This window comes from Chlamydomonas reinhardtii, chromosome 12 (assembly GCF_000002595.2).
Source record: "Chlamydomonas reinhardtii strain CC-503 cw92 mt+ chromosome 12, whole genome shotgun sequence".
In the NCBI taxonomy this organism is placed as follows: Eukaryota; Viridiplantae; Chlorophyta; class Chlorophyceae; order Chlamydomonadales; family Chlamydomonadaceae; genus Chlamydomonas; species Chlamydomonas reinhardtii.
In genome coordinates, this window is record NC_057015.1 from 4646057 (window position 1) to 4666369 (window position 20313).

The window sequence follows — 20313 nt, forward strand, 5'->3', positions numbered from 1 at the left end:
CGGCAATGCGTTGAGACCGCTGCATGATACGGTAATAGATTGATTATGTCAGCCGGGCTGATGTGGGCCTACAGCATCGGCGGCCTTCTCAGGAACTCTGAACTCTGAACTCCGGACCCTGGACATTGGACCCACAACCGTGTGGGCCTACTGACGTGGTCCGACGTGAGACACCGCGGAGCGGGCCGCAGCCTACCGGCCCGCGCCGTGCGTGACGCAGACAATCTGGGGAGGCCCGCACCTCACTAAGCCACAGGTTGCAGCAAGTGGCCCCGTGAAGTGCGGGAGCCGCCTCTGCCAACATACAGGTGCCGGCATGGGAGGAGGAGGAGGAGGAGGAGGAGGAGGAGGAGGAGGAGGAGGTAGGTGCCCGTGCGTTTAACCGCCGCATGCAGCACTTGCAGTGACCGGACAGCGCAGCGCGCATGGAGAACGGAATGGCGTTCATGGTCACCCCTTGCCCCGGCTGTCAGGGCGGCATTACCACCCACCAGGGATGTCACCACCATGGCAGCCAGCAGGTAGGGGCATTGCACGAGGGCATGGCCACTCCTGAGTGCTGACCAACTGCACCGCACACGAACTCGCCCTCACCGATTCACTGATGCGTGACTGCGGTCTGCGGGCGACGCTCGGGGTCGGTGGAGACCACCGAGTTACAGGGTCAGAGGGCTAACGACACTACGACATGGAATACGACTCGGTCGCTTACGGTACCTGGTGGCGGTGCCCCAACCGCTGATTCGCAACAAGTCGACGGCGAGCCGCAAGTTCGCCGACGGCCAGACCGCTGGTGGCGCCACGCGTGCATTGGACAGAATCGGCCTGTGGCGCGAGGCGGGTCCGCGCGTGCCTCAGTCTGCTGCCGTGCCAGATGCACTCATGCACGGAGTGGTCGTGTCACTGCCGACACACCAAACGCACGATGTTGTCATGCAGGCACAAGTAGTGCTGAAGGGCTTGAACAGAATGCAATCGGTTGCCGGTAAATGCGGCACGGTACGCACCAAACACATGCCCCGGGCCTGGGGTAATCGCCCATGCCAGGCACCGTAGCATATTGGAGGTTGTGCTGAACCCCAGGGCGCCGCCCGCGCTAGCTGTCCAAGGCCGAAGCACCAGCATGGCACCCGCCGACCAGCAGCTGAACAACACGGGGCACCAACCGCACACCGCCGCACGGACCTGGCTCCACATTTAAACGGCCGCCATGCCCGCCCGCCCGCGTGCGTGCTCGCTATCTCTTATATCAGCCAGACGGCACCTACTCTCTCACAAGCAAGGCCAACAAACGTTACTACCGTATGCGGCCAGGCCGCACCCAACTCCTACGCGTACGCCGTCCCACCAGTTTTGATCACCGACCAAATGAACACCCCGCTTAAAAGTCCGTCCGTCCATCACCCTATCCGGCCATGTTCCGCAGCCCTGACCGCATACATACACACACACACGCATTCGTGCTGAGAATCGGCTAACCCCCACCCTCACTCGAGATCTTCTCAAATCCCCGCGCCCAGCCAGCTGCCAGCGGCAACAAGTTGCGACACTCCAGGCCTTCACTTGAAAGGTGGAAAGCCATGGATGAGGGCGGCCCTCCACCGGCCAGCCATGCATCAGACTCACCATCCCGTGACGGCCCGCCGACTGCCGCACACTGCCTACCTGCCGACACCAAACCAAGCAGTCCAAGCAGGTCAAAACACCCAGTAGCCGCTATTCCCTCCAGCTTCCTCAACCAATGACCGGCTTGCGGCAACCACACCTCCACCCAACCCAGGCGAGCCAAACCCAGGACATCACCTAGGCCCTGGTAAAGCCTATCCCTGCCGCCGCATCCACCACAGCGCTGCGCCGCGGCTGCGCCGCGGCTGCGCCGCCTCACGGCTGCGCCGCCTCGCGGCTGCGCCGCCTCACGGCTGCTCCCCCTCACGGCGCGTCGGGGTCGGCGGGCGGGTCAGCGCCTGCGCTGCCGGGCACGGCTGTGAAGTACTGCTGCATGGCCGCGCGGAAGCGGCGCATGTACTGCTTGGGCGATATGATGGTGGGCTCCTTGCCGTTGCCGCCCAGCATACCGCTGCTCTTCACCCACGTCTCCAGCTGCTTGTCCCACGTGTACTGTTGGCGGGGAAACGGGCGAGGAGGAGGCGGCGGAGGAGCGAGGAGGAGGTGAGCACAAGGCAGGCAAGGCGGGTTTCGAGCAAGGTCGGCCAGCAGGTGACACGTGGCGGGTCAGGGAAGTAGAGGCCAGCGATGGGCGCCGCCACCACCACCCCGGCCTCCGCCTCCGACCCAGAGCCAGCATACCGCATGGCCGCATGCGTTGCATGGGTTGGCCTCAACAGCAGATCGCACGGGCCGCGCCCTGCAGTCGCCCACGGCACACGGCACACGCACCTGGCGGATGAAGTCGATGATGGCCAGCGCCAGGACGCCGTTCTCCTTGTCCACACCCACCAGCAACGAGTAGTCCATCACGTCCTGGCGGGGCAGGGGAGACGGCGGCGGCTGGGTTGTAAGTACGGTACCACTTCAAACGAAACCGAACAAAGTTGGTAGGGACGAGGTGGGTGGGCATTGGGGTGGGTGCGGCGGGGTCGGGGGTGGGGCGCAGTTGGCTTGGAGGCGTGTGACACAGGAGCCACGTGGTGCACGTGGGGCCGCCAACATGGCAGCCGGCAGGTGCCTGCGCAACACACACGGTAGTGCGCCAAGCGGCTGCGCGCGCGGGTCCACCGGGCTGCAGTCGCCCCGTGAAACCTCCCCCTTACGACACCGCACGTGCTCCCCTCACGACCAGCCTCACGCCGCTCTCCCACCCGCTCTCCCGCCTGCCTGTCGCGCCCTGTTGCTGCGGCCGGCCGTGCCAGCACCCTGCCTCACCTGCTCCGCTAGGAATCTCGTGTCTGCCCACACCGCGGCCTCCATCTGGGCGCGGCTGCGGGCGTCCACGAATATGGGGTTGGTGTGCATGGTGCGGCGCAGGTTGTCGTCAAGGTGCACCTGTGGCAACAGCAGGTGGGGGTTACATTTGGGGCGGGGCCAGGGGCGGTGTCGGGACACAGGTGTGTGTGGGGCGGGTGGCGGCGATAATGCGTAAGGCATTGACTACTCAGATGTTACTCTCGAGCTCAGATGCAGTTCCCAGGGGACCATGCGCTGGATCGAAATACACAACGCCGCCACTTGAGGCAGCGAGGAAGCGGCACTAGCCAGCTGCTGCTGCGACTGCTACACTGCTACAAGTGTTGCTGTTGTTGCTGCTGCGACTGCTCCTGTAAGTGCTGTTGTTGTTGCTGCTGCTGCCGACCCGTGCTGCCGACCCCCCGCTGCCGACCCCTGCCCCCCGCCTCGCCCTCGTCCCGCGCCCGCGCCTTTACCTCCAGGCGGTCGTCGGGCCGGCTGGCGGCGTCGGCGTTGAAGCGGTTGCGCTCGGAGCCCTTGAGGTCGTAGATGCGCGCCACGGGCCGGTCGTAGAAGCAGTTCTCCATGACCAGCAGGTCCTGGCTGAACTCCTGTGCGTGTGTAGAGGGAGGGGGTTACATTCATGATTAGTTAAGGAAGTGGTAGAAGGGGGAGGGGGGCGGGGGTAGAGGGGGCGGGGGAAGGACTAAGAGCGCAGTTTGATGGAACTGGTGGATCCGCAACCGAACGGGTGACTGCTGAGGCAGGGAGTGATGCCAGCTCCCCAGCGAGGCAAGTCCCAACCCGTCCCAAGTAAAGTACCCCTACCCTCCGAAACGGATCCAAGCCCAGCCGCCCGGCCCTCACCCGGTCCTTGAGCTCCTTGATCAGCGCCGCACTCGCGCCGCCGGCGCCGCCCGGGCCGCCGGGGCCGCCCGCCGCGCCGCCCGGCCCCCCTCCGCCCAGCCCGTCCAGGCCTGCCGTGTTGGGCTGCGGCTTGAAGGTGACGGAGAAGACGCCCAGCACCTTGGCCAGGCAGGTGGGGTTGGGCGCGGCGGTGTCCAGCATGCGCTTGCCCATGTAGGCGAAGTAGTGCGGCGCGAAGGACATGAACGACGCCTTCTCAGACTGCAGGGGGATGACAAGGGGGTCGGGAAGCGCGGGGAATGTTGGGGTGTCGGGATGGCGGGGCGCGGGGCAGCGGAGGAGGCGTGAGGTGGAGACTATGCGCCGGTGATTAGGCGAAAGGAGGCGTCGGCAGCCGATGTCTCCCGCTGCACCATGGCATGCAGCATGCAGCCCAGCCGTCCCCCACCCGGACCATGCAAGGAGCTGGCGGCTCCGGCCCTCCTGGCTCCCCACCGAGAACACGAGAATAATGAATACAAACCCTACACGCTGCCCTCCTTTGCGCTGCCCCACCTTGGACAGGGACTTGACAATGTAGCGGTCGTCGCGGGTCTTGGCAAAGTAGGCGTTGGACTTGCCGCCACGGCTCTCCCAGCGCCGGCAGCGGCACATGCTCGCGATGAAGGCCGACTCGCCGCCCTGGTGTGGTATGTGCGGGCGTGTGCGTGTGAGGATGTGTGGGGGTGTGCAGGCGGGCGGGCGGGAGGTGTGCGCGTGTGCTGAGTGTAAAGCGAGTGCCAAGTGTGGCTGGCAACAGAGGAGCAGGGTAGAAAGAGATGACCAACCCGACACCATTTAGCGTACGAAATGCGCCGTACCGCATGGAGCCGTTCGCATTTGCAGAGAACCTAATTGCACAACACACTCGCCCTTCCAGTGTTCTTTCATGATATCTGCCTCTCTCTCTCCCTCGCACGCACCTGGATGCAGCGCCGCCGCAGCTCGGCAAACTGCGGCGCGAAGTGCGCCGTCACCGTGAACTTGGCTCGCGCCCAAGGCATGCTGCGGGCCTGGTCCTCAAACGACACACGCACGTGGCTGGCCTCCTTGCTCGTGAGCACTGTCCACCAGTCCGCCACGCCCTCCGGCCCGCCGCCCGCAGGAGGCATGGGCGGTGGCACGGGCGGCGGCGGCATGGGCGGGCTGGGCCCTGCCGTGCCACCGCTGGGCGGCCCCTGCGCATGTGGGTACCCCGGACCCTGCGGCTGCGCCGGCTGCGACCCCGGAGGTGCGCCGCCAGTGCCCGCGCCCGCGCCGGCGCCAGAAGGCGGCCCCACCCGAGCAGCGCGTGGGGGCTGGCCATCAGCGTCGTCGACCTCCGCACTTCCACCAGCCACTGCAGCTGCAGCTGCCGCGGCGGCTGCGGCAGCCGCCGCTGCCGCCGCCGCCGCCTCGCGCTGCGCCGGCCCGGCGCCTCCGCCACCACCCATGACGCCTGCCGCGTAGCCCTCGGCCCGCGCGCGCGCCCAAATGGCCTTGTACCCGGCAATGAGCCCGCGCTGGTACCCATACGACGACAGCGCATTGGCAATGATGCTTGTGGGCTCACCGTCAAAGATGGGGACCACGACGCCGCCAACGCCCGGGTCTAGCAGCGCGCGGCCCGGAAGCGGCACGAAGCCGCGAGCCAGCGCACCGCCGCCGGCAAACAACCCGGCGGTGCCGGCGCCAATGCCGCCAACGCTGGAGATGCCGCTGGCGGCTGCGACGTTCTCCAGCCGCCGGCGGACGTTGGTGAGCAGCTGGCGGCGCGATCCGGCGGCGTGCGCGGCGAGCAGCGCCGCGTTCGCTGTGGCGTTGACAGACTGCAGCTGCTGTTGTTGTTGCTGTTGCTGCTGCTGTTGAGGCACGCCGTCGCCGTCAGTGCTGGAGCGGCGCGCGCTGCGACTGCCCTGCGGCACGGGCGCCAGCTGGCCCTGCGCCTGCTGGTGCTGCCGCATGAGTCGCTGCGATCCGGGCATGAAGGCGTGCGGCGGCAGCATTGCGCCGTGCGCGCCCGGCGAGCCCGCCGTGGAGCCGCCACCGGCAGCACCCGCGCTGACGCCACCCTCCGCACCGCCGCCATTACCGACGTCCATGGCCGCTGCTCCACCACCCGCCACCGCCGCCGCCTGCGCTGCCGGCCCGCCATCCTGGTTGAACAAAGCGCGGTAGTAGTCACCCTCGCCGTCGTCGGCGTCGTCGTCGGCCTCACCGCCGCCGGTGGTGCCGCCGCCGCCGGCGACGCCCATGCCGCCAAAGGCCCGGAAGGTGTCGTGGTCGGGCTCCTCCTCCGAGCTGCCGGCGTCGTCGTCACGGTCGTCGTCGCCCTCTTCGCCGCCGCTGTCGCCGGGCAGGCCACCTGAGGGCAACGCAACGCGAGAGCAAGATGACCAGGGCATGTGAGTCATGCCCGCAACACACAGGATAGTACGGTCGAAGTGGGTGGTTGCTTGCAGCGCACCAGCAAAGCGCTCAGTGTGTAAGGGCCTGCTTCCCTTGCGGGCTACCAAACTCACCCATGTATGACCCTATGGTGCTGACGGAGTTGGAGCGAGGGATGCTGTGCGCGCCGCCGTGGCCGCCGTCGGCGCGGCCCAGCATCGACAGCCGCTTGGATGTCAGCCCGCCGCCCAGGCGAGCGCCGCCCGCGCCGCCGCCGCTGCTGTGCCCCACGCCGCCGCTTTCACTGGTCCCCGCGCCGGCGCCGGCGGGCCCCTCCTGCCGCGCGCCGCCGGCACTGCTGCCGGTGGCGCCCGCCTCCGCTGCGCCCGACATGGAGATGGAGTTGCGCGAGGTCTGGCGCGACACCCCCAGCCGGCTGGGCCCCGCGCTGCTCTGCACGCCGCCGTGATACCCCGCCTCCGCAGCCCCTGCTGCAGGGCCTGCGCCTCCGCCTGAACCCGCCGCCGCGCCGCCACCACTGCCCGCGCCGCCCATGCTGCCTGTCAGCAGCGCTCGGGTGCCATCCAGCAGGTCCAACCCCACGGCGCCCACGCCGCCGGGGCCAACGGCGGCGACGCCACCGCCCGCTGTCCGGCGGCCCTGGCTAGCCACCTGCACCGCAACCATCTCCGCCACCGCGTGCACCGACAGAGGGCCGCCTGTGTGCGGCACGATGGGGATGGGCAGCGCGTGCGCGGCGGCGGAGGCGGCCGCCGCCGCCGCCTCCGGCGTCTGCGCCTGGCGCGGCTGCCCCGAGGCGTCCGCGCCCTGCGCCATCAGTCCCAGGCGGTAGGCGGTCACGGCCGGCGACGCCGCGCCAAACAGCGACACGCTGCCGCTGTCGTTCATGAGGCCGGAGGCGGCGGCAGCCGCCGCCTCCGGAGAGATGTCCGCGTTGGCGGGCGCCGTCGCCGCCAGCGAGGCGAAGGCGGAGGTGGCGGTGAGGGTGGTGCTGGGCGCGGTGGTGGACACCGTGCCGGCAAAGCTGCTGCCGGCGTCGGACGAGGCGACGGAGGCGGGCGGCGGCGGCGGGGCCGCGGCGTTGTTGCCGGCGGTGGCACTGGACAGAGGTGAGGAGGACAGCGGGGCGCCGGACGGCCCGATGGGGCTGGGCACCACCAGGCGGCCTGCGCCGCATTCCGCAGTGCAAGCGTCAAGGTGGACCAGTTTTGTTGCATTTGCATACAGCACGGCCAAGCATGGTATCGTAATGGCTGGTTTCCATCAAGTCCATACTGAAATCCCAAAGCAGAGCAAGTGAAAGTGCACACGGACCAATCGCACGCAAGGCTGCACTCACCTTGTACCACAGGCGGTGGCGCCACCGCGCCGCCGCCGGTGACGCGCGAGAAGTGCGCCGCGAAGCCCGCCGGGTCCTGCAGCCGCCCCGCCCATTGCAGCACCGCCCTCGCCAGCACCGTCCGCAGCCGGTTCAGCTCGCGGATGCCGCAGATCGCCAGCTCCTCCCACGGCGGCAGCGGCGCCGGGGCCGGCGCGCCGGCGGCGGCCGCCGCCTGCGCTGCTGCCGCAGCAGCGGCGGCCGCCGGCTCGGGCATGTTTCGGTTGAGGCACTCGTTCACCAGCGCTATGAACGAGGCGCGGTCCGCACGCACCGCGTTCAGCAGCGGCGTCAGCACAGCCGCGGCCATGGGGGTCATGGTGGGTGGCGGCACCGCCGCCGCCGCCGCGGCAGCGGCGGCAGCTGCCATGCCGCCCGCGGCGCCGGCACCGGGCGGCGAGGACCCGGTCATGAAGGCCCCCGTGGCGTCGTAGCTGCCGCCGCTGGGCGCGACGGCTCCGGGCTCAGCTTCCGCGGCCTGGGATGCCGAGTACGGCTGCTGCTGCGGGTGCGGCTGCTGGTGCGTGGCGACCATGACTGCCTCGCTGCTGCCGCCGCTGCCGCCGTAGTGGGGGCTGTCGGTGAGCAGCAGCTCGATGAGGTCGAAGGCGTCGTTGGCCTCCTGGCACAGCTCGGCGGCCTCCTGCTCGGGGGGCGACGCGCGTCAGCGGGTGTATGCGCCGGGTCAGTTTGTTAGACAGGCAGGCACTAGGCAGGCAGGGTCAGCCGCGCGCTGGAGGGGAGCAAGCGGGGTCGCAAGGCCGCGACGCGAAGTGGAAGGAAGCCGCATGGCGGGGTGGACAGGCAATAGGCAGCCCTCACTGCCGTAGTCACTACCTCTGTGCCCGGCAGTACGGAGCCGCCCATGCACGCCCAAACCCGCACCGCGCCGTGGCGCACGCACACGCACCTGCTTGAGCCACTTGACCTGCGCGCCCTGGCTGTAGCCCATCACCACGTCCGGCAGCCGCATCACGTACACGGCCGTACGCTCCGGGAACATGCACACCAGCGTGCGACCCAGCCCGAAGTAGCGCACGTGGTCAAAGTGCAGCGAGCGCCCGAACACGTCCAGCCCGTCTGCGCGCGGTGGGGACAGGATCATGGGAAGGGGAGAGGCGCAGCGCAACACGGGGCCAAACTCATGCGGTGCTTCAAGCCGTTACACACAGTCTAAGCCAAGCCCGTGGGGTTGCGAATGCCGGCTGGAAGTCAGCAGTCTAGGGAAGCGCATTTGTGCATCTCAGGCCACGCAATTGCTTCATGCGATACGCGTGTGTGGAGCCCGCCGCCGCCGCCGCCTCACCCGAGGTGAAGGTGAGCTCCAGGAAGCGACCCATGCTGATGTACACGGCGTCCGCGGACAGCGGAACGCGGCGGCAAGCGGCGGCGCCCTCGCGGCCGCGGCCGATGGGCCGGCACCAGTGCCAGATCTGCGGCAGGCGGCAGCCGTGCGGGCGAGCAGGCAGGCAGGCATGGTCATAACTCATGAGTGTGCCACACGGCAGTGGGCGCCTGCGACCCTGGGCGCCGGCCGTAGGACCACGTGCACGCTCTACACGGGCCACGTGCTTGCTACTCACTGCCCTACTCATACATTGCTCGGCACCGCAGTGCTCCCACACGCCCGCACACCCAGCCGCCGCACCCACCACGTTCTTCTCCTCGCCAGGCAGAGCGTGCATTGCCGGCAGTGTGGAGTAGAAGATGGTCAGCTTGTGGCTGCCGTGGAAGAACACACTCTCGTGCGCGTTGAAGGGCTCCGGGCAGCCCGACTGCAGGCGGGGGCGGGGGCGCGGGCGGGAGGGATGTGGGGGAAGACGAGGCGGAAGGCAGAGCTCGGTGCGCAGTGCCGGGCAGGGCCGGCGTCCCGACCGCCAGCGCGTGCCACCGCAGTACCAAGCAGCCGCAACTTCCATGAGTCAGCCGCAACGCCCAGTAATCCGGTTGCTGTCGCTCCCAGCTGACGCGCTATCTCCTGGACTAGCTGTCGCTTTCCCTTCCATTCCCTCTCCTTGCTTCCTCGGCGCCGCTGCCCCTCTCACCCCTGGGCAGGCCCACCCCGGCGTGGTGGCCATGCGTATGTAGCGGACGAGCGGCACGTCCAGTGAGCGGTGGTAGAAGTCGATCTGCTTGACCTGGTAGGGGTCGCACAGGTTGCGGTCGCGACTGCGCCTGCAGGGACGGACGGGGTTTCGGGCATGACCAGTTAGGATAAGGCGTTGACGGCGGGGAGGGGCTTACACTCGTGATTGGTTATGAAGTAAAGGGGGCGGGAGGCGAGAGCAGGTGGGCCAGGAGTGAGGGCGTGCGAGACAGCGACAGGCGCGGGGACAAGGCACAGACGGAGGCATGGGGAGCCCTACCTGAAGATGCAGGTCACGAAGATGCGCTGGTGGTTGTAGATGCGCTGGCCTTGCAGCACCTGCACTGCCCGAGACGTCTGCGGCGCTGGCAGCCCCGGCTGCCGCTGCTGCATCGCCCGCATCTGCATCTGCAAGTGACCGGGCGGCGGCGGCGGGCGCTGCTGCGGCTGGCCGTGCGGCGGCGCCGCCGCCGCGGCGGCTGCAGCAGGCCCCACGCCTTCTGCCCCACCCGCAGCCACTGCCGCTTCTCCCGCTCCCGCCTCCTCCTGCCCGAGCGGCGTCTCCGGCTCGGAAGCAGCGGTGCTGCCCACATCCGACGGCCCTGTGGCCGACTCGTCACCGGAAGGACCTGCGCCGGCGCCGGCGCCCACGCCCGCACTGGCCGCTGACTCAGCGCCGCTGGAGGCGTGGGCTGTGGCCCAGCGCGAGCCCGCCTGCGCCGCAAAGGGCGAGTTCATGGTCATGGCGGAGGGCGTCGACTGCTGCGCGTCTGCTGTCGCCACTGTGACTGCCAGCGGCTGCACCGCTGCCACACCCGCCGCCGCGCCGTCTGCGGCTGTCGCTGCCGCGCCGTTGGCGCCGTGAGCAGCTGGCGGTGCCGGTGCTGACGCATCGGCCGGCCCAGCGCCCGGCAGCACGACCTCCAGGCTCTTGCGCGTCGCTGGCATGCTGCATGGCATCTGCGGTTGGGCGGGAGCAGCACCTGCGGCGGCGGAGGCGGCGCCGCTGGGTGCTGGGGCCGCGCCAGCGCCGCCTGGGAGCGCGGCGCTGTGGCTGTGATGGTGGTGGTGGTGGTGCCCGTGCGAGTGCGAGTGCGGCAGCAGCAGGTGTGGGTGCAGGTGCGGGTGCGGGTGCTGGGCGTACGCGAGGGTGTACTGCTTGTGGTGGTGCTGGTGGTCGGGGTGCAGGTGCGGGAACACAAAGCCCTGCTGCTCCCACTCCGCAATCAGGGAGTCATCCCAGGCGTTGCAGTGTGGGCTGATGGACAGGTAGATGCCGGGCGGGCCGCAGGCGCTGGCCGCGGCGCGGGAGGCGCGGATGGCCTGCGCACACAGCAAGCAAGAAGACGTTCAGTTTCAAGGCAGCTAGCTACAGTACAGTCTTCCCAAATGCCGCAACCTCCCATCTCCCATACCAAGCGAGCATAACGTGCAAAAGTAATAATCAGATCACCACACGGCCAGGCTCGCTCGCCCACCTGCTCGGCGTGGTTGCGGAAGAAGGTGAGCGACAGCGCCACGTGGGGCGCCGGCGGCGGCATCGACGCCATGCCGCCCAGGGACATGCCCCCCAGCGAGGAGCCCAGGCTGGGCACGGTGTGTAGGCTGCCCGGGCCGCCGCCGCCGCCGCCACCGGAGCTGCCCGGCACCGCCGAGTGCGCGGAAGGCACGGGCGCCGGCGCATAGCCGCCCGCCACCGCGGCGCCCGCGTAGGCTGCGTCAAGTGAGAGCAGGACAGGACAGGGCATGTGAGGCGCCGGGCGACGGGCCGCAGTGGAACGCACGGTCACTCAGAATATTTGTACCCGTAACCTCAACCCCAGCCACAACCCGCAGCCCGCACACAGACGTACTCAAAACGTCACCCACGCCCGCTGCACCGACCCACTGCACCCGCTACGCCCCGCGCGCACCTTCCTCGCCCGCCGCCACCACCGCCGCCGTGAGGTGGTCCGCCAGGAAGGCCGCCTCCAGCCGCGCGTTCCAGGCCGTGAGCACCGCAAACCCCAGCACCGCCTTCAGCCGCCGCGCCAGCTCCAGCCCCGCGCCCTTCAGAAGCACCGTGGCCGTGATGGGCCGGCAGCCCTCAAAGTACATCAGCGTCACCTGCGGCGGCGGCGGCGGGGCGGCGCCGGCAGGGCCGGCAGGCGGCGCGCCGCCACCCGTGCCCGGGGCACCGGGCCTGCCCGCCGCGCCTGGGCCGTGCGGCGGCTGCTGGCCCGCTGGCGGCTGCGCCCCCGCGGGCTGGGACGAGGAGGTGGACGACGCGGCGGCGGCCGCGGCGGCGGCAGCCTGGCGCTCGACGATGGGACCCATGGACCAGCCGCCCAGCGGCACGGGGTTGCTGGAGGGCGAGGGGAAGGAGGTCAGCGACGAAGAGGCGCTGCTGCCGCCGCCGCCCGCCGACACGGCAGCCACCGCGGCCGCGGCGTTGGGCCCCGAGCCCAGCGCCTTCATCATCATGGCCGCGGACAGCGAGGTGAACGCCTTGGGCGGCTCCGGCGCCGGCTGCGAGGGCGCCGGCTGCGGCGCCTCCTGCCCCGCCAGCCGCCCCGCCCCGCCCTCCCCAGCCATTGCAACCGTGCCCGGCTCCTGCCCCGCCGCAGGCGGGTGCTGCTGCGGCGGCTGCCCCGTCACCGGCGCCGCGCCTGGCTGCTGCCCCTGAGGCTGCTGCTGCTGCTGCTGCGGGTTGATGTCCAGCGCCTCCACCCGGAACACCTTGCAGTCGCCCAGGTAGAGGTGCGCGGTGGTGGGCGTGAGGTGCTCCACCGTGGGCGTCACGCGCACGCCCATGCAGCGAGCCAGCCGCTCCATCAGCTTGGGCTTGATCTTCTGGGCCACGCTGATGTTGCGAGCCTGTGGCGGCCATGGGGGCAAGGGGCTGGTCAGTCGGCTGCCGCATCCACACCGCCCGCGCTCCCCCGCTCGCTACCTGGTCACGTGCCTCCCCGCCAACAACTATGGCATGTTGCCGTTCCCGAGCGGCCGCACGCCAGCGCCTCCCCTCACTAGCTGCCCTCCCAAGCGCCTCTCCCACCCCCCGATACTGCATTGGGTTCGGTTCAGTTTGGGCTGGAATCTACATCCCCCCCCCGGCTGCCCCACCCCACCCCTCCCCGCCCCCCGCCCCGCCCCCCGCACCAGCAGGTCCTCCTGCGCCATGCGCGCCACACTGCCCTCCACCAGCACCACGTCCGGCTTCACCACCGCCAGCCGCGCCACCGCGTTGGCCAGGTACTGCTTGTCCTGCGGGCGGACAGCGAACGAGTCAGCAGAGGATAGGGGCAGGGGAGTGGAGAGGAGAGGAGAGGAGAGGAGGTGAGAGCAACACAGCGTGGGGCGAAGGGGACATGCTTACCCCATGATCTTCCAGCCCGGATCCCCGCCTTCAAGAGCATCTCCTTTGCTCTCGCACTGTCAGCCACCCATACCCCTGGCGCCCCCCCCCCGCAGCGCCTCACCGCCTCGATGCGGTCAAACATGGACAGGCGGCTGGTGTCGCGCTGGTACTCCAGAGACCCCGCCAGCAGCAGCACCTGCAGCGCGACAGAAGGGCGGGCGTCAGGCGCGGCGGTGTCGGCGGCTCAGGACGCCTGAGCTCAGCGCGCACACACCCTAGTTGACGTGCGCACACGGGCTGCCCCGTCCCACTCCGTGTTGGCAGCTCGTGTTCCTTTCTGCACCGGTGTGCTCCTGGCTGGGGCGGTGTGCTCCTGGCCGGGGCGGGTGACCCATCGCACCTTGCGGGGTCAGGTGTGCCCCGGGGACCCCTCCTCCCCGCCGCCGCCTCACCTTGGGGTACTCGATGTAGCTCCGCATCTTGCGGTGCACCAGCCCCTTGCGCACCACCACGCCCGTCACCACACACGTGTCCTCCGGCCGCCCCACGTCGGGCACCTTCTTCACCTGCGGCCCCATGCAGCCCAGGCAGGAAGGCGGGCGGTCGCAAACATGTCGCAAGCCGCCCGCTCTAGCATCCCATACCCCTCTCACGCACAATGGCCATTTACCCCCACTCGCACGCGCAACATAGCCTCCAGAGAAACACCTTTGCAAGCATGCCAGGCGCCCGCTCTGCCCCCCCCTCCCACAAATGCACACCCACGCACCTTGAGCGACATGCGCGGGTCGTGCTGCCCCGCCACGTACATCTGCGGCGGCGACAGGTACGACGCCACCGCCGCCGCCGCGCCCGACAGCACCGGGCCCCACACGTCCGGCCGCGGCACGCCCTCCACCATCAGCAGCTGCCCCACCACCGCCCGCACGTGCGCCTCAGCAGCCGAGTGGAACAGCGCCCTGCAGCAAGCCAGAGCGCACAGATCGCAGCCAGAAGACAGCGAGACATGACGAGCGGAAGCGGGCCATCGTTCCGGCAGCCTGCGCTGCTCCAGCCCTGCCCTCTCGGTCCCCTCCTCCCCGTGCCCCTTCCTCACTACCGCCCCCGCGCCTCACCCCTCATCCCTCTCCGCCGACACCGCCGCCGCCCCCCGCCTCCCCCTCCGCCGCACCTGTGCACCTCCATGAGGCTGTGCGGCTGCGGCGGCGCGTCCGGCGGCAGCGCGCCCGCGTCCAGCTGCTGCTGGTACAGCAGGCGCGCGTCGCGGTCGGCCAGGCACATGCCGAAGTCCTCCTCCAGCGGCGGCGGCACGCTCCAGGACAGGTCGCCGCTGGTGACGCGGTGCGCTGAGGACTGCGTGCGCAGCAGCTGCGGAGCGGCAGGCGGTGCGCGTGGTGGTGAGGGCGTGGGATTTGGGGACGGGTAAGGGCAGGGGAGTGGATCAGGGCGCGGGCCAGGCGGGGATGGGCAGCTAGGTGTGGGAGGTGGATGGGCGGTGCTAGAAGGTTGGGGAGAGCAGTGACGGTGCCGCTCACCGATCGGTGGTTGCCGCGCGTGCGGACTCCGTGCAGCGACGGCGAGGGCGAGCCCCCGTCCGAGCCCGACACGAACGATACCGCATCGGTTAGCTGCCTGCAGGACATAGCCGAGATAGCAGTGGGGGGGTCACGGGAAAGGAGCGGTAACAAGGGCCGCGTGACGTGGGAACACCAACAGCCGTCGCACGCCGCCCAAATCCCCCCCCCGGAGAATCACAGGCAGTCCCCCTACACACTGTACATATGTCCGCAGGCCATTGCTGCTGGCCACGGCGCGCCGTGCCCGACGACAGGGCACCGACGCGGTTGCGCTCCCTGCACCGTGAACCCTGGTGTCCAGCACATACCTCTGGCTGCCAGATGTGGCCACCACCGCAGCCCCGACACCGCGCATAGATGAATGCTGCTGCTGGAATCGAATGGCGGCCTGGTCATTCTGCTGTCTGACCCGGTAGCCTGCGAGCAGTGCGATGGCAAGGGTCAATCGAACCGTGTGGCGCACCTAGATCACCCTCTGGCCCCAAGGAATGCTTCCAAACGTCATAATGTAACTATCATCTACTTACAGAAGTCGCAGACCCGGTGCCAGGGCTGTTCCGGCGAGTCTCGCGGTGCAGGCACAAAGTTACGAGTGCAGTTCCCGCAAAATATGCGTCCACAGATGCGGCAGTGGTGCCTGCGGACTGCGATGCCGAAGGTCGCGTCGCATTCTGTGCAACTGGGAACATGCCTGTCGTCCACCCAGTATTCCTTTGACTTGTCGCCTGTGACGAGCTTTGCAAACTTCTCGATAAAATCCATGGCGGGCAGGGTCAACTACCTAGCCAAGTCCCTTGGTGTCTCGGCATCGTCGGGCGTGTCACCGTCGCTTCCTAACCGGTTGTGTTATGTCCACATGGCCGTGTGTCACAAGTTGTATGTATGACGAGAGGTCGCGGTCGCGGTGGGGTTTCTCCGCCTCGTGGCATGTGGGCATTGCTGCACCAACCACGACCAGCCTGTCGCCTCGCCTCCGCCCATCCCCTGTTCCCGTTTGACTGCAGCGGTGCAGCCCCCGTCTGCCCGATAGCCACCCAAGGACAGGACGTCAATGGGCCCATTTTATTACATTACATGCTGAATAAGTGCTGGCGTGGTCAAGAATAACTTAAGACTTGAGAAAGCACGCGCCAAGCTGTGGACCCGCCTGCACCTGAGACCTCCACATCATGCACTTCATCATAACGCCTAGCCTTGATCCTCGATTGAGGCCTTGATGCTCTGGTAATCCCGTCATCGCTTCATTGTCCGGACCCCCTTGCGAAGAATGCCAATCAAGTTGCTTTTGCCTGGCAATAGCGCGAGTGCGCGCGCCACACTGATGCAACTCCGACAGCGCCAGGGGCCCAGGGCACTGTCCGCGCCCCGATAAGGGAGAACGTTGCATGTTCGTGCCCTTGCTGCTCCCTACCGCACCCATAACCCCCACGGGATGCACGCGCCAATCATGGCATCACCGGACCGTGTGCGTGCTTCTACTACGCACTGATGGTCGCACTGCCCAATGTCCAAGGCTGGCATCGCTCACAACCAATGCTCGTGTACACGTGACAGTCTGGCATATCGTGCCGTTTACTCACATGGTTATGTACTCCAAATGACCATCAGTGTCAAAGTCTATGGCCTATGGCTGCTCCTCCATGAGGGACAGCACCATACCGCGCCACGGATGCAGCAGCCCCCACTCCACAGACAATTCACCCTCCATGTCACCACGCGCCATGAGACCCGTCCTCCACACTACTTGCTGTCGTCCCGCCCCGTCACCTCCAGCGAGTTGGCCACCTCCAGCAGCCCCCGCTCCTCGTCATCGTACAGCGAGCCGTAGCCCTGCTTGTCCCGCACCGCCCGCTGCAGGTTGGACGGCGCCCGCTTGACCGCCTCTATGCTCTTGAGCACGCCGCGCTCCGCCTTGTCCATCAGCTTGCGCGGGAGCGACGCGTGCCGCGGGCTGGCGGGCGCCGAGTGCTGCACATCCTCGTCTTCCCGGCCCAAAGCGCGCCCCGCCCCGCGCGACGGCAATGAGAAGCTGCTGGTGGAGCGGATCTCAATGTCCTGCGGGTGGGGTTGGAGTGCTGGATGCTATCAGCGCACGATCCTGACCGACGTGTCAAGAGGTGCAGCCGGTGGCGGAAATACCCCAAAACAAGCCTTCGTTCTAAGGCAGATGCGTCCCCGCGCCAAGGCGCATCCGGGATACCCGTCCACAAAGCTCACCTCCAGTATTGGCCGCAACCCATTGTCCTGTGAAGATGGCAATCGCGGTGGCATACAAGACCGCACCCAGGATCAGCGGGCATGGCATTTAAAAGAAGCCGAACAGAAGACAACAGCCATCCATTGCTATTTTAACTTACGGTCTTGACAGAACTCGACTGGTCTCCAGAGAAGTGCCCTCGAGGGTTCACCTGCGCGGAGCGTGGCTTCGTTGACTGCACGCAAGTAGGGAATGCACCCAACCTGCCGCCACACTGCGGTCGAGCACGCGCATGCGAACGCTAAGCGACGCCAGTTGTAGTACGCAGCCACCACAGCACCGTTGCATGTGCATGACCGCCCCCCAATCTGTGTGTACCGTACCTCGTGCGCGTAGTCCATCATTGTGGGCATGGCGAACAGGCTGATGGCCATGCCGCCCTCGCCCAGGCCCATCGCCTGCTTCAAGCCCTCGCGCGCCTCCACGCTCAGCAGGTCCCGGTTCAGCCTCTCCTGCACCGCCCGGAAGCGGCGCTTGACCGAGTCCAGCCTGCAGCGGCGACCAAGGAGATAGCCGCGGCACTTGGGCATCAGTGTCCGGACGGCGCGCCCTTGCCCGAAACACCGCGTCACGAAATTCACCCAACCACCATGTGTGCAGCGAGGGCTGCAGCTACAGGCAGCGGTGCGTCGAGGCCTTTACTCACATCGACGAAGGGCTTTCCGTCATCTTGGCGACGTCCTCGAGCGATGGCGTCGCCTTGGAAGGCGTGGCTGCGCTGATCTCCTCCACCGCCGACCCGTCGCCGCCCCTCTCCACATCCACGACCTCCTCCCCGGTCCGCCGCGTCTGCAGACCCGGCTTCGCACTGGCTTCCGGGGCAGCCGCTGGCGCCACCTGTTCCCCGCGGCCAAGCTTCTCTGGAGACTCCACGCGCGCTGGTGCGGCAACGCTGGGCTCTGAGGAAACTGCACGGCACGCAGACACACCGCACAACTTAAGAAGGGCAAAGCGCAGGCCAAAAGCGTGACGTAAATGTGATGCCCTGGATTACCAATGGCGGCGGGAAGGCCAGCTTGCACACCCCTGCACTCACTCTCTGACCGGGCATCTATGCTTGGCTCCCGCTTGGGCATCTCCACCATTTGCGTCGTGGAGCCAAACGCAGACTGCGCAGTGTCCTGCTTGGCGGCGTTTGCGGCGGCCTCCTCCTCCATCTTCTGGTAGCTGGCCTGCTTAGCTGCGCCGCCACTCTGTGTGAGCAGAAATACGCCCACGAAGACCACCTGCGCGTGCACATCTGCCATTTATAGCCGTACGTGCTGCGGGCCAGCCACCTATCAAGCACCAAGCCCCATTACAGGTGCTCACAGATCGTGAGCCTTCGCTACTGTGCACGGGGCCTTACCAGCACACCGATGGGGAACATGACCGACTTGATCGGCGTGAAGCCCAGGTACTCCTGAAAGTACAGCATGCCCGAGATGATGGAGAACAGCGTCCAGCTAATTTGCATTACTGGCACGATGATCATCGCCGGGAACATGCGTAGGCCCTGTTGCGGGTAGGAGGTGCAAGGCGGTCAGACCCGACAAACAGGCAAGCTGGTGCAGAAGTACTAGGCGTCATCGTGTCTGCTTGCGGCGGCACCATCGCTGCTCGCACCTTGTTGAGGCGGCTAATCCAAAACACCGCCGTTGCCAGGAACAGCGGCAGCACCAACCAAGTGTACCAGTTCCCGAGCTGCACGCAACAGGTACAGCATTGCATGAAGAGCCAGCAATACAGCGTCGCGACCGCGTGGAGGTGCGTCAGGCCCCAAACCCCTATGGTATGCCGCATTTGCGTACGAATGTGCCAGGTGGCCTCGCGCCTCCATCCAAAGCAGCACCCGTGAAGCCATGCCCACCTGGTTCTCGCCAGTGAACGTGAGGCGCAGGATCACCGACATGCTCTTGCTGAACAACACGCTCTGCGTCCCGATCAGCGCTGAGAACACCGCGTATGCGACCGGCAAGATAGCGTACCAGAAGCCTCGCGGTCCGTTCTTGCTGCAGGCACACAGTTAGGTTGAAAGGTCAGGACCATCGGCACGGGGTCCGCGCGTTGGGCTGACAAGGCAACACCCACGGAGGCACAGCAGACTTACGCGACCTTTTTGGAGCCGTGCAGGTACAGCATATAGCCGCCCACGACGCCCACGCCCATAAGGCACAGGTACACCACATACGCCGGCCTGCACGCGGCAGCGCCGAAGTGGGTTCGATCAGAGGCGGGTTGCACGCTTGCCTCGGACACAGACATTGGGTCGCGGGCCCTTATACTGGCTAGCTGCTGTGTCCATGACGCCCGCTGACGCTGACCGCGTACCGTGCCCCCACAATGCCTGCACTTACTTGCCGTACAGCTGCGTCAGCTGCTTCACTGTGTATGTCGCGCCGCTCTGGTTTCCGAACACCACCAACAGCACACACCCGCCCACGATACATGTTGTCGCGATGATCACCATGCGATTGATCTGCATGTGCACACCCATACGAGACACGTAATGACCGTCAGGCGCCAGGCGCAGTTTCGAGCACAAACCCTGAGCTCTGGATTGCAGACAGGTAACGTTCTTGCCCAATCAGGGCCCTAAACATTTGGCTAGCCAAACACTGCATACCAGACGCAAGGCCAGAGCCCGCAGCAGTACCGCGGCCCACCTGCTCATGCAGCACGAAGTAGGCGAAGATGACGTTGGAGACGAACTGGATGCTGCCCAGCGCCGCAAGCAATGACTGGGCCGCAAAACCTGCGTAGGGGCGCCGTCTGGTGAGCCCCTGGCTGCAATGAAATGAACTATGGCGCAACCAGCTGTGAACGCCATGCTGCTAGCCCCCGCCGCACTCACCAAACGACGTGAAGTTCAGGATATTGCCAACCGAAAAGAAGGACATGCCAACCACCCACTCCTTGATCTTCCGCACGGATGGCTTTTGGTCGTCCGGCATGGGCATTTTGGCGCGCTTATTGTGCCCCAACTTCATCAGGTTCTGTGTGGGGGCAGCAGGGGTTTGACACGCGTAGGCCTGCTGTCAGCACAACAGCGGGCTGAGCTGCCAGGTGCATTCAGTTGCTAGCGCGGCACGTACCGTCCCGAGGTTGATGGCGATACTGCCGATCTGCGTTGAGTCACAAAGGCGTCAGCCACAGGCACGTAGGTGCGGGCACCTCCGTGCACAAAGTGCGCCGGAGCCCGTCGGCCCAGTGGACGGGCTCGACAGACCTCCCCGCCCGACCACAGAACTTACCACGTTGATTATTGCACCCACATACCACAAGTCTTTTGGCTCCCCCGCCAGAGGCGGGGGCGGGGCGAACGCCCCTTCCGCGTCCATCTGTCAGGTTCCGGAGTTGCCCAAAAGCTACGGTAACCTATGTCATTTTTAATTTCGCAAGCCACAATACGTAAGGTTTTGCTCAAGGTTTGTCCTGTTGCTTGCGTTGACTTTCTTGCCTACAGGTCGCTTCGGCTCGCTGGCAAGTTATGGATGC

At 67.2% G+C, this 20313-nt stretch overlaps 2 protein-coding genes across 2 annotated transcripts; both read right to left on the reverse strand.

Annotated features, from left to right (window-relative positions):
- Positions 1-644: 644 nt before the first annotated feature.
- On the reverse strand, positions 645-15488 carry CHLRE_12g523050v5 (uncharacterized protein). The gene is made up of 24 exons (XM_043068407.1): positions 15107-15488; positions 14888-14996; positions 14538-14634; positions 14174-14370; positions 13772-13961; positions 13455-13568; positions 13124-13198; positions 12804-12908; positions 11576-12518; positions 11141-11376; positions 9943-10985; positions 9622-9751; positions 9229-9351; positions 8883-9009; positions 8487-8656; positions 7538-8219; positions 6312-7364; positions 4734-6154; positions 4327-4452; positions 3772-4032; positions 3381-3515; positions 2884-3003; positions 2398-2481; positions 645-2118 (listed from the first exon to the last, which is right to left on the reverse strand). The coding sequence occupies exons 2-24, from the start codon at positions 14932-14934 to the stop codon at positions 1930-1932; spliced, it is 7668 nt and encodes a 2555-aa protein (XP_042918502.1). The 5' UTR covers positions 14935-14996; positions 15107-15488; the 3' UTR covers positions 645-1929.
- A 144-nt stretch (positions 15489-15632) lies between these two features.
- Positions 15633-20308, reverse strand: CHLRE_12g523100v5 (uncharacterized protein). The gene is made up of 15 exons (XM_001696856.2): positions 20070-20308; positions 19911-19940; positions 19670-19811; positions 19482-19570; positions 19173-19294; positions 18926-19012; positions 18686-18827; positions 18442-18519; positions 18185-18331; positions 17873-18062; positions 17483-17744; positions 17160-17325; positions 16937-16987; positions 16797-16823; positions 15633-16634 (listed from the first exon to the last, which is right to left on the reverse strand). The coding sequence occupies exons 1-15, from the start codon at positions 20154-20156 to the stop codon at positions 16320-16322; spliced, it is 1935 nt and encodes a 644-aa protein (XP_001696908.2). The 5' UTR covers positions 20157-20308; the 3' UTR covers positions 15633-16319.
- Positions 20309-20313: the final 5 nt, after the last annotated feature.

Bases quoted from the DNA above. Each gene is read 5' to 3' on its own strand.
- CHLRE_12g523050v5 (XM_043068407.1), bottom strand. From the start codon at position 14,934: ATGCGCGGTGTCGGGGCTGCGGTGGTGGCCACATCTGGCAGCCAGAG. The intron at 9,010-9,228 runs GTGGGTGCGGCG...CGCCTGCCGCAG, and splicing joins CTGGCGAGGAGAAGAACGTG to ATCTGGCACTGGTGCCGGCC. The intron at 2,482-2,883 runs GTGAGGCAGGGT...CTGCCCCGCCAG, and splicing joins CGAGATTCCTAGCGGAGCAG to GACGTGATGGACTACTCGTT.
- CHLRE_12g523100v5 (XM_001696856.2), bottom strand. From the start codon at position 20,156: ATGGACGCGGAAGGGGCGTTCGCCCCGCCCCCGCCTCTGGCGGGGGAG. The intron at 19,295-19,481 runs GTGGGCCGCGGT...GTGCACATGCAG, and splicing joins ACTTCGTGCTGCATGAGCAG to ATCAATCGCATGGTGATCAT. The intron at 16,988-17,159 runs GTACGGTACACA...CGCTCCGCGCAG, and splicing joins TGATGGACTACGCGCACGAG to GTGAACCCTCGAGGGCACTT.